Here is a 13,161-nt window from a genome sequence, read left to right on the forward strand (position 1 = left end):
AGTACTTAGTAGAACAGTAATGACATCCTTCAAAGTTCCATGCATCTTTAGTACTTAGTAGAACAGTAATGACATCCTTCAAAGTTCCATGCATCTTCAGTACTTAGTAGAACAGTAATGACATCCTTCAAAGGTGATACACAAGCTTCTTGCAAGCATCTACAGGTATGTGAGCCCATTCCTCTTGGGCAAAGGCCTCCAGTTCATTCATATTCTTGGACTTGTGTGCTGCAACTGCCTTCTTCAAGTCCCACCACAGCTTTTCTAGAGGATTTAGGTCTGGCCACTCCAGAGTCTTCTGCAACCACTCTGATGTTGATTTGGAGGTATGCTTGGGATCCTTGTCCTGTTGGAAGGTCCAACGTCTCCCAAGCCTCAGCTTCCTCACTGACTTCATGACATTTGCAGCTAATATATCCTGCTAGGAAATAGAATTCATAATGCCTTGAACGCGCTGGAGATTCCCGGTACCTGAGGCAGAGAAACACCCCCAGAGTATGATTGACCCCCCACCATGCTTAACAGTAGGGAAGGTGTTCTTCTCTTTGTAAGCTTCATTTTTTCTCCTCCAGACATAACCTTGATTCATAGGCCCAAAGAGTTCCAGTTTTGTCTCATCACTCCATAGAACAATTTCCCAAAACCTTTGGGATTTGTCCAGATGATTTTTGGCATACTGGAGTCCATATTTTCTTGTGCCTGGTAGTCAGAAGTGGGGTGTGCCTGGGAGTTCTGGCATGGAGGCCTTCATCTCGTAGTGCGCACATTATTGTCTGGGACCAAACCTGCGTTCCCCCCTCTGCAATTTCCTGTTGTAGTTCCTCAGCTGTTACCCGGGGGTTTTTCACCACTGTATGCACACAGCATCCTCTTTCTACCACGCCCAGGTCGTGTTTCCACTGTGTCTTTAGCTTTAAACTTGCAAATTATGCTCCCAACTGTGTCTCTTGGAATGTGTAATGTCTTTGCTATTGTCTTATATCCATATCCTTTCTTGTGAAGAGAAATGACCTCCTCTCTTGACTTCTTTGACTACTCCCTGGACTTCACCATGTTGCAAATACACCATTGACCATCTACAAGAAGCTGAGCGTCACAGTCTTTTTCAATCAGTTTAATTGTTGCTCGTTATGGTTCTAATCACATCTACAGGGGTTTTCAACACCTGATTGAAAAGACCTTATTCAAATTATGTTCTTAAGAGTTATGATCTTCAAAGGGTTGAAGAGCCCAAAAAAAGTCTGCAGGCTATAGAGCGTTTTCCGTTGCAGAGTCAAACCTTAGTTTGTAGAGAACTACATGCATGAATGTACAATGTTTTTGTCTTTTAATCCAAGCTCATGAATCTCTCTATGCACTCGGACCCTGCACTTCCCCTTGAAGCCGCACAATGAGGCCAAGTCACTTACTTGGCGCTGACCAGAACCGTACGTGTATGACAGTCCATTACATCCTTGACTGGCAATTAAAAAGTGCCTGCCTGCAAATGTATTTTTTTTAACTGAGTTTGATACATGATGTATTATTTGTAGAACTATGTGTTATTTATTTTATGTGGAAAGAATATGTTTCTATTTTATTTATGTTGTGTAATTCTGTCCTACTTAAAGTCCTACTGAAAGCCACTACTAGCCACCACGCAGTCTGATAGTTTATATATCAATGATGAAATATTAACATTGCAATACATGCCAATACGGCCGCTTTAGTTTACTAAATTGAAATTTTACATTTTACGCAGAAATATGATGCTAAAAAGTCGCGGTATGATGACGCGTGTCGTCACGCATTGTAGAGGACATTTTGTTCCAGCACCGTTCCCAGCTATAAGTCATCTGTTTTCATCACATAATTCCACAGTATTCTGGACATCTGTGTTGCTGAATCTTTTGCAATGTGTTCAATGAATAATGGAGACGTCAAAGAAGAAAGCTGTAGGTGGGAAGCGGTGTATTGCAGACGTCTTTAGCAACACAAACACAGCCGGTGTTTCATTGTTTACATTCCCGAAAGATGACGGTGAAGCTTTACTATGGAACAGAGCGGTCAAGTGAACACGGTTGGATTGGACCACACACACAAACTACAGTGTATTATGCAGCCATCATTTCGAAAGATCGTGTTTCGAAGAGGGTCCCTTGCGAAGGGCAGAGATGGAAATCGCCACCACCCGTCGACTGGTTCTGAAGAAAGGTGCGGGGCCGACCTTCAGGTTGTACAGGTACGACCATATAATCTCACTAAAACACTAGTAACACAATAAGAAGATGAGGGATTTTCCAGAATTATCCTAGTAAATGTGTTTAATATCTGAATCGCTCCCACTGTATAGTCTTTTTTTTTTTCTTCTAGTCCTTCACTCTCACTTTCCTCATCCACAAATCTTTTATCCTCGCTCAAATTAATGGGGAAATCGTCGCTTTCTCGGTCTGAATCGCTCTCGCTGCTGGTGGCCATGATTGTAAACAATGTTCAGATGTGAGGAGCTCCACAACCCGTGACGTCACGCGCACACCGTCTGCTATTTCCGGGTCCAGGCAAGGCTTTTTTATCAGCACCAAAAGTTGCGAACTTTATCGCGATGTTCTCAACTAAATCCTTTCAGCAAAAGTATGGCAATATCGCGAAATGATCAAGTATGACACATGGAATAAGAAAATCTAATTTTAGTAGGCCTTTAATCAGTTTACAGTACAGTTGTCATTCACTTCAATTTCAGTGAATCTCGTTCAAAATGTAATATCTTTATATGTATACGTTCACCGGAAAATATATGGAGATATAAATCGAATATAGAGTTTAAGTAAAAATATATCTAGATGTACTTTTTTGACCATATCGCTCCGCCCTAATTGAAGGTCGTTCAAAGATCCCTTTGAACAAAGCATACGGTCTTCTATTCTGAACTCAAATATGCAGAAACTTTTAATAAACAAACCCTAAAAGCCTTCTAAATCATGATAGAAGCCATCCTCTTTCACTCCACATTTACACGTGATGGTGGTAAGCTACATTTATAGCCACGGCTGCCCTGCCAATTTGTGATTTAGAGCTACATAAATAAGCATTGATTGATTGAATTTGTGCCTACGGCCTCTCCGAACACCGTCAGTCAGTCACATTTTTTTGTGAGAGGCACTGGGAGCAAGGTGGGTGAAGTGTCTTGCCCAAAGACACAACGGCCGTGACTGAGATAGTGGAAGCGGAATACAAACCAGCAACCCCTTAAGTCTATTAACTGAGCCACACCTCCTTTCATCCATTTTAGGAATAACAAAGCAATAATGCAAACCTTTTCTGCTTGTATTTGTAGCTGCATCATATTTTCCGTCCTTACTTTATCAACAGTTGCATCGTGTCTTTGCTGCATTTTCAGTTTCTCCTCCAGGTGCTTGGACTCCAATATTTTGACCCTCATGTCTACCTGTAAACAACAAAGCAAGACCTTGTTAAAAAAAAGTGTTAACAAAACTGTATGACAAAATTTGCAGTGCAAAAATAATATGTATTAGACAGGACAGAATGTATTTGTCCCACAATGGTGAAATTGTGCGGTTGGAGAGCAGATAAAGAAGTCGACAAACACATGGGTAAGTAGACATGAAAACAAGAGGGAAATGTCAAAGAACACAAATGACATACGACAATAGAATAGCACAGAGGTGATGCCACCAGCTGCCACTTCAGCGGCGCCATTTCTAAACACAGCTACAAAGAATCAGAATTAGAATCAGAAATACTTTCATAATCCCCCAGAAAAAATTAATATTTTCAGCACAATCTCATTCAAGAGCAGAAAAACATTACAGGGAGACAGAACAGGACAGGTCTGCCAACTTCCGGCGCCCTTTACAACAAAAAAGGTGAGAAACAGGTAAACACTGCGGAGTCCAAGCCTGGACCCCTAGAGAGGGGGTCCAGACTGAGGCCAAGGGAAAAAAAACTCATAGCTATAGCACACATAAACATGTTTATTTTTTATTTGGCCTTTATTTAACCAGGTAAAAATCCCATTGAGATCAAAGATCTCTTTTCCAAGGGAGACCTGGCCAGAGTGCAGCAACAAGGTTACATTAAAATAAGTAAACAACACATAATACATAAAATTTACAACATTAAAACTTGTACAGACAGACAAGGTAGACTGCAATCTTTTCACAGAAGCGTTAAACTCATTAAAAGTAAAAAGGGTTTGAAGTTGAAGATTTGTTTGTAGGTTATTCCAAGCCTTCGGTGCTGAAAACCTAAATGTTTTCTTTCTTAATCAGTTCAGTTACTTACTTTGGGGACGACAAATTGCAGAACACTAATTGAACGAAGATTGTGACTTCCATGTTTATTTGTTAAAAGACAAAGCAGATAAGATGGAGTGATACCCAGAATGGTTATGTAGATGAACACATACCAATGATTGTAAAAGGGAAACTTCAAATAACACACAGGACATTAAAGACATTAAAAGAGAAAAGCTGAACCAGCCATTTCTACACAGCCACAAGAGTAAAACATCAACAAAAAAAACAAAAAACATATACACAGTGGTGGCCTCTGCGGTGTTAAACGCCATCGTCTGCTAGGGTGGATGGAGGGAACATGGCCAGAGACAGGAGCAGACCCAACAAAGCAACCAAGAGATCCGACTCCACCCTCGGCCGCCCACTAACTCTTGGCCAGTGTCCAGTCCACAAGGATGAGGGAAGATAGGTCCAAGGAGACCGAGTTGTCTGATACCTGCTCATTCAGCCAAGACACTGTGAAGCTTGTCTTTCCTGGCGCTAAGCACCAGCTCCGCAGCCTTGTCTCTTCATCCGGAGGGGAGCAAACAGGCCCAACAAAACAACCAAATTAGCCAACTCCACCCTCGGCCGCCCACCAACTCTCGGCCAGTGTCCAGTCCGCATGAATGAGCAAGGATACGTCCAAGGAGACCGAGTTGTCCTATACCTGCTCATTCAGCCAAGACACTGTGAAGCTCAGCACCAGCTCCGCAGCCTTGTCTCTTCATCCAGGGGGGAGCAAACAGACCCAACAAAGCAGCCAAGAGAGCCGACTCCACCCTTGGCCGCCCACCAACTCTCGGCCAGTGTCCAGTCCGCATGAATGAGCAAGGATCTGTCCAAGGAGACCGAGTTGTCCGATACCTGCTCATTCAGCCAAGACACTGTGAAGCTCAGCACCAGCTCCGCAGCCTTGTCTCTTTATCCGTGGGGGGGCAAACAGACCCAACAAAGCAGCCAAGAGAGCCGACTCCACCCTCGGCCGCCCACCAACTTTCGGCCAGTGTCCAGTCCACATGAATGAGCAAGGATACGTCCAAGGAGACCGAGTTGTCCGATACCTGCTCATTCAGGCAAGACACTGTGAAGCTCAGCGCCAGCTCCGCAGGCCCAATAATTTAACCAAGAAACACCCACGCTGCCCACTAACCCCCGGCCAATGTACAGTCCGCACAAATGACTGATAATCTGTTTAGAGAGATGGAAGTATCCGATACGCGCTCATTTAGCTCCATGAAGTTTGTGCATCCTGGAGCCCCGTCTCTTCCTTTGCATCTCCTCCGGTCTCTCCACACAGAGAAGTTGGTCTCTTGTGCAAACATGGCCATGCTCAAAAAGCTCCCCTCCAAGCATATCCAAAAGTAACAAGAAAACATTTAAAAAGGCACCAAAAAACACTGCAGATGTCACGGAAGTGCCACTCTTATTTCTGCAGTCCCGAAAGTGGCCAAGCCAAATGGCAAACCCATCCATCCATCCATCTTCTTCTGCTTATCCGAGGTCGGGTCGCGGGGGCAGCAGCCTAAGCAGGGAAGCCCAAACTTCCCTCTCCCCAGCCACTTGGTCTATCTCTTCCCGGGGGATTCTGAGGCGTTCCCAGGCCAGCCGGGAGACATAGTCTTCCCAACGTGTCCTGGGTCTTCCCCGTGGCCTCCTACCGGTTGGACGTGCCCTAAACACGCGTTCGGGTGGCATCCTGACCAGATGCCTGAACCACCTCATCTGGCTCCTCTCCATGTGGAGGAGCAGCGGCTTTACTTTAAGTTCCTCCCGGATGACAGAGCTTCTCACCCTATCTCTAAGGGAGAGACCTGGAAACTCATTTGGGCCGCTTGTACCCGTGATCTTATCCTTTCGGTCATGACCCAAAGCTCATGACCATAGGTGAGGATGGGAACGTAGATCGACCGGTAAATTGAGAGCTTTGCCTTCCGGCTCAGCTCCTTCTTCACCACAACGGATCGATACAGCGTCCGCATTACTGAAGACGCCGCACCGATCCACCTGTCGATCTCACCATCCACTCTTCCCTCACTCGTGAACAAGACTCCTAGGTACTTGAACTCCTCCACTTGGGGCAGGGTCTCATCCCCAACCCGGAGATGTCATTCCACCCTTTTCCGGGCGAGAACCATGGACTCAGACTTTGAGGTGCTGATTCTCATTCCGGTCGTTTCACACTCGGCTGCGAACTGATCCAGTGAGAGCTGAAGATCCCGGCCAGATGAAGCCATCAGGACCACATCATCTGCAAAAAGCAGAGACCTAATCCTGCGGTCACCAAACCAGAACCCCTCAACGCCTTGACTGCGCCTAGAAATTCTGTCCATAAAAGTTCTGAACAGAATGGGTGACAAAGGACAGCCTTGGCGGAGTCCAACCCTCACTGGAAACGTGTCCGACTTACTGCCAGCAATGCGGACCAAGCAATGGCCAACCCAATGAATAAAATAAGAGCTGTGATAGGCTCTGGCACCCCCTGGCACCCCGAGAGGGACAAGCAGTATAAAATGGTTAGATGTAAAGATGAAAAGCACAGAAGAAGGTTACACAAGAGAGCAGAGCTCGTGTAACCAGCAGCCACAACAGAGAAAACATGAAGGTTGTGTTGTAAAGCCAGAAAAACCACAAGAACTTCTTGACAGCAAGGTGACACTTTAACAAAGATCACATGACTCGGGATGAAAGAAGCTGCATGTTTGCTGCGTCTCGCTCCAGCGTGAAGTAAAACATTCACATTTTTAACATGTGAAGCTTTCAAAATGTAAACGACGCTCCAAATTGGGCTCATGTCTGCTCGAGTGCAAGATTAAAACATGTGAGGTTTTGTTTTTGCGTGACTGGAAGACAAAAAACCGGTACTCATCAAAAACAGCTGTTTTCATTAGCGTGCTAGATTTAGCGGATCAAAAGTTCACCGTGTGTGTCAGAAGGGATCCTCGAAGCTTCTCAGTGACAAAGGTGATGCAACAGTGAAGCTGCAGTTCATTTAAAAAAAGAAAAACAAAAAAAAACTACATCTGAGAATATATTTAAAGCGGTTTAGTAAAGAAAATGTCAGAAATTCCTGAATGCTCAAAACAATATATCAGCACAAGCATTTAAACTGTCTGTGGAACGCTCTCCCTGAGCACCTGAGGGCACCACAGACTGTGGATGCTTTTAAAAAAGGTTTAAAAACCCTTCTTTTTAAAAAAGCCTTTTTATAGACATATGCATACTTGTTCTAGCTATTAGGCTGTTCTAGTTCGTTTTTTTTAATACACTGTAGCACCCATCCATCCATTTCCTACCGCTTATTCCCTTTTGGGGTCGCTGGCGCCTATCTCAGCTACAATCGGGCTGAAGGCGGGGTACACCCTGGACAAGTCGCAGGGCCACACTGTAGCACTTTATTACCTATTATTACTATTAACTATCTCCAGCAGCTCTGCATGCGCTTTAAAACATTGCATGCACGACTCAGTTCTTGCTGTGGAAATCATCTGCTGAGCTGTTCTTTTCAACTAGCTTACAAATGCTATTAAGGCCAACTCCATACAAATATTACAACATTGGTTTTGTTGCTGCTGTGTGCAACATACACTATATTGCCAAAAGTATTTGGCCACCTGCCTTTACTCACATATGAACTTGAAGTGCCATCCCGTGGACTTCTCTAAAGTGTTTTGGTATCCTGGAGCATTCAAAGTTCCTTTCACTGGAACTAAGGGGCCAAGCCCAACTCCTGAATAACCAACCAAACACCATAATTCCTCCTCCTCCAAATTTCACACTCAGCCCAATGCAGTCCGAAATGTAGCGTTCTCCTGGCAACTTCCAAACCCAGACTGGACCATCAGATTGCCAGATGGAAAAGAATGATTCATCAGTCCAGAGAAGGAGTCTCCACTGCTCTAGAGTCCAGAGGCGACGTGCTTTACACCACTGCATCCCACACTTTGCATTGGACTTGGTGATGTATGGCTTAGATGCAGCTGCACGGCCATGGAAACCCATTCCTTGAAGCCCTCTGCGTGCTGTACGTGGGCTAATTGGAAGGTCACATGAAGTTTGGAGCTCTGTAGCAACTGACTGTGCAGAAAGTCTTTGGACTATGCACTTCAGCATCCACTGCCCCCTTTCTGTCAGTTTACGTGGTCTACCACTTGCTGGCTGACTTGCTGTTGTTCCCAAACTCTTCACTTTCCTTATAACAAAGTTGACTTTGAAATATTTAAGAGCGAGGAAATTTCACGACTGGATTTGTTGCACAGGTGGCATCCTATGACAGTTCCACGCTGGAAATCATTCTTTCACAAATGTTTGTAGAAACAGTTTCCATGCCTAAGTGCTTGATTTTATAAACCGGGCCAAGTGATTAGGACACCAGATTCTCATCATTTGGATGGGTGGCCAAATACTTTTGGCAATGTAGTGTAATTGTTGATAAATGACCAACTTGTTACCACTTTTTGCATTGCTCTCCAAATCTAAACATTGGAACTATTTAACCGGCCTCAACGAAATTGACAAGATCTTGGGTTTGGGGGAACCCGCTTGTCGTAACGGAGAGGTTGTTGCTGCACACGAGGGACTCTTGGGAGAAAAAGGAGTGGACCCTGGAGGACGTGAAGATATCTACCTATTAGGAATTATGACAACAGGACATCTGCTGATTTAGAGTAAGCCTTGCTCTGGTTTGAAGACAAATTGGAAGTTGCTGGCAGTCTTCAAAGTACCCCAAAACTGCCACAAATGAAATAACTGTAGGATGCGGGAAGAACTGGACAATCTTATGATTTGGATAACATCGGACTGTCTGCCCTGCAGGATGCATTTTGAGGACCAGTCAGACAATTTAGAGTGAAAAGCAAATTTGGTTTTAACCCGCAAACAAAACATTCTAACTTAGATTGTTCCCTTGGCTTCGAGATTCTCCTGAAGGACAGTGCAGCGAAGACACAACAAACTCCCTGCTTATCTCTCATGGACATACACCTCTTGTTGTTGACTTTGGACTAGCGACTGCACGACATCAAGGCCGCGAAACAAGACACGTGGCAGGCTTACACACACGTGCATACACAAAAAATATATGACACACACACACACATAACCCCACCTCCTATCCAACGCCCTTGGTGTGAATCCCTTAGGGGGGATGGACGGCTGGGCAGCGCCTGAAGAGATGCACCCTGCCACCGTAGGAGATGTATGTTGTAATATGTATATGTGCTTTGCTATGGAAATTTTTTCCTACTCCAGACTGGGCCCCCTCATGAGCCCAGTCTAGATTGCATTTTTTTACTCATCCTTCCCCAGCGTTTACCTTTTTCCCATCTTTTACGAGGCGCCCTTGTGGTGACCCATCAGCGTTCCTGTCCTGTAACCCTGTACACTGTTTAATTGTCTAATCTTGAACAGGTTTGTGCTAAAAACAAAGTTTTGTTGTGCTTGTGCAAAGACAATAAAGACCTACCTTCCTACCTATGTACTCAAATATCACTACATTTCTTATTCCACACTTTCATGCACTCAAAAGTCTTACTGCAGTTTAAAAGGGTAAGTTGTTGTACATCTTTTTCTTTTCTTTTGAGTGCATGAAAGTGTGGAATGAGAAATGTAGTGCAGTTCTGACATAAAGCCCCTAGTGAGAGGCACAGTCCCTTCCAGGACAAAAACCAAAGATGCTTACTAAAGACTTGTTTCTCATTGCCAACATAAATCGCTGTAATAATGTTATGTTACTCGGTTAATTACCACAGTATATCAAATTTCTTGTGAAGTCACCTCTCTTTTAAGTTCCACGTTGACAAATTGTGTTTCTCCTTGCAAACACAAAGGGAAACTTTAATAGAAAAGGACAGAGGTCCGGTTGGTTTGATGTCCCGACTCATGTTTAGTCACCGTCTGTGCTGCTGGTGTGTAAATCATCCCTCGGGCAGGGTGACAATGTGATGCCTTTGAACGTGTGTGTGTGTGTGTGTGTGTGTGTGTGTGTGTGTGTGTGCGCCTACATGCTTGGAATAGAAAAGAATAACATCAGTAAAAGAATACACTAGCATAAACATACTGGTATATAAAACTGACTGTTAACATAATGAATAGAATACGGCGTCCTAATTTTTACCCCGTCTGCAGCAGACACAAGAGTGGACATTTGGCAAAACATGCACCTTGACTGTGTTGTTATTTTACTGACAAAAACACCACCTGGTGGTGCTGTCATTGTACCCCAAAGTTTGACCCCAGAAAACAGACTGACTTTAAATTTGTCACAAAGCTCGTAAAAACAAAAATACCCCATAATTGGTACTCAGATTTTAGCAACTGGGCAGCACGGTGGGAGAGGGGTTAGTGCATGTGCCTCACAATACAAAGGTCCTGAGTTGTCCTGGGTTCAATCCCGGGCTCGGGATCTTTCTGTGTGGAGTTTGCATGTTCTCCCCGTGACTGCCTGGGTTCCCTCGGGTACTCCGGCTTCCTCCCACTTCCAAAGACATGAGCCTGGGGATAGGCTCCTCCCACCTCCAAAGACATGCACCTGGGGATAGGCTCCTCCCACCTCCAAAGACATGCACCTGGGGATAGGCTCCTCCCACCTCCAAAGACATGCACCTGTGTGGTTGGCCCAGCTGTGTCTCGGTGCGACCACCAGTTTAGTTGTTTTGTTGTGTGCTGTTTTTCCTTGGTGTGTTTCCTCCCTCGCCACCATCACTTTCTGTTATTTCCTCGCTGGAATAAAGACTGTAAATTGCGCGTTGGCCTCTCTTCCCGAATCTTGGGTTTAGCGCCATACTAGTTCATAACAAGATATGTTAGCAAAAAAAATAAGCCCATAAGCTACCGAAAACTTGTAAAAAGCAAAAGCTTTCGAAAATGGTTTTAGCAAAGGGAAAAGGCCAGAGGTTACATTAATTTAGCAGGTTTTATTGTTCATGCACTTATTTTTGCTGTATTTATCTGTCACACAGGGAAGTAAACATAACGCCTACATTAAACTGGTCCCTGGTGCATAAAGATTGGTGACCCCTTTGTCTCTGGCGGACGCTCCCCTTTCCTCTCCTGCTTGCTTCTTTGTCTTGTCTTAACTTTCTTGTTGCCTCTTTTTGCTCTGCTCTCCAATTCTCAACATTGGAACTATTTAACTGGCCTCAAAGAAATTGACAAGATCTTGGGTTTGGGGGAACCGGCTTGCCGTGACGAAGCGGTTGTTGTTGGACACGCGACAGACTCTTGGGAGACGAAGGAGGACCGCGTGCCTGGCGACTCTTTTCAGTCGAGGACGTGAAGAAGTCTACCTATTAGGAATTATGACATTAGGACATCTGCTGATTGGAGTAAGTGTTGCTCTGCTTTGTTGACAAATTGGAAGTAGCTGGCAGTCTTCAAAGTACCCCAATGCTGCCACAAATGATTGGAGGATGCGGGAAGAAGTGTGGACACTCTTGTGATCTGGATCACATCGGACTGTTTGCACCGCAGGATTTTGAGGACCATTCATAGACAATTTACAGTGAAAAGCACATTTTATTTTCACTTGTACACAAAACATTCGAACTTGGAGTGTTTCCCTGGCTTGGAGACTATCCCGAAAGGGCAGTGAGGCAAAGACACAGCAAACTCCCTTCTTGTCTCTCATGGACACACACCTGTTGTTGTTGACTTTGCACTTATCGGCTGCACGACATCAAGGCCGCGGAACAGAGACACACTGCAGGTATACACACACACATGCATCCACAAAAAAGAGACCCAACCACACCCCCAATCCAACGCCCTCGACAAAAATCCTATAGGGTTGATGGAAGGATGGGCAGCGCCTGAGAGCTGCGGCCTGCCACCATGGCCCCCCCACTCCCTCCCTTCTGTTGCTTGATATCTCCAGATGTATGTTGTAATATGTATGCGTGCTTTGCTATGGAGGTTTTTTTCCCACTCCAGACTGGGCCCTCTTAGGAGCCGTCTAGATTGTATTTCTTTTACTCATCCTTCCACAAAGTTGACCCTTTTCCCATCTTTTACAGGGCGCCTTGTGGCGATTCATCAGCGCTCCTGTTCTGTAACCCTGTACACCAGGGGTGTCAAACTCAAATACAGAGTGGGCCAACATTTAAAACTGAACAAAGCCGCGGGCCAACGTTGAACAAATGAACCTTTTAAGAGGGATCCCAAAAAGTTTTGCATTGAATATTGAACAAGCAAGGCTTATATAACTTTATAGTGACATGCAAAGTTGAGTTTCAAATTAGCCATCCATTTCCTACCGCTTGTCCCTTCTTGGGTCGCTGCAGCCTATCTCAGCTGCATTCGGGCGGAAGGCAGCGTAAACCCTGGACAAGTTGCCACCTCATCACAGGGCCAACACAGAGAGACAACATGCACACTAGGGCCAATTTAGTGTTTCCAATCAACCTATCAATAATGATTTAAAAATATCAATGGCATATCAAATACAATTTAAATAAAAATTGGAGGGGGGAGGGGCAGGTTTGGTGGTAGCGGGGGTGTATATTATAGCATCCCGGAAGAGTTAGTGCTGCAAGGGTTTCTGGGTATTACGTGTGTTACGGTGCAGATGTTCTCCCGAAATGTGTTTGTCATTCTTGTTTGGTGTGGCTTCACAGTGTGGCGCATATTTATAACAGTGTTAAAGTCGTTTATACGGCCACCCCCAGTGTGAACTGTATGGCTGTTGACCAAGTATGCCTTGCATTCATTCGTGTGTGTTAAAGCCGCAGATATTATGTGACTGGGCCGGCACGTTGTTTCTATGGCGGAAAAGCGGACATGACAACAGGTTGTAGAGGACGCTAAAGGCAGTGCCTTGGAGGCACGCCCACAATATTGTTGTCTCAGGGGAAATCGGGAGAAATTCGGAAGAATTGTTGCCCCGGGAGAT

General features: G+C 44.9%; 1 protein-coding gene across 4 annotated transcripts in view; it reads right to left on the reverse strand.

The window, feature by feature from the left end:
* The window catches only part of cep112 (centrosomal protein 112), a 406,308-nt gene that overhangs the window by 338,757 nt on the left and 54,390 nt on the right, over positions 1 to 13,161 (reverse strand). For all 4 annotated transcript variants that reach the window (XM_061885269.1, XM_061885270.1, XM_061885268.1 and 1 more), the window contains exon 8: positions 3,338 to 3,424. In XM_061885269.1, coding sequence (XP_061741253.1) covers positions 3,338 to 3,424 — 87 coding nt within the window. The remainder of the gene's footprint in view (positions 1 to 3,337; positions 3,425 to 13,161) is intronic.

Source organism: Nerophis ophidion, linkage group LG23, assembly GCF_033978795.1.
Source record: "Nerophis ophidion isolate RoL-2023_Sa linkage group LG23, RoL_Noph_v1.0, whole genome shotgun sequence".
NCBI classification, from domain to species: Eukaryota; Metazoa; Chordata; class Actinopteri; order Syngnathiformes; family Syngnathidae; genus Nerophis; species Nerophis ophidion.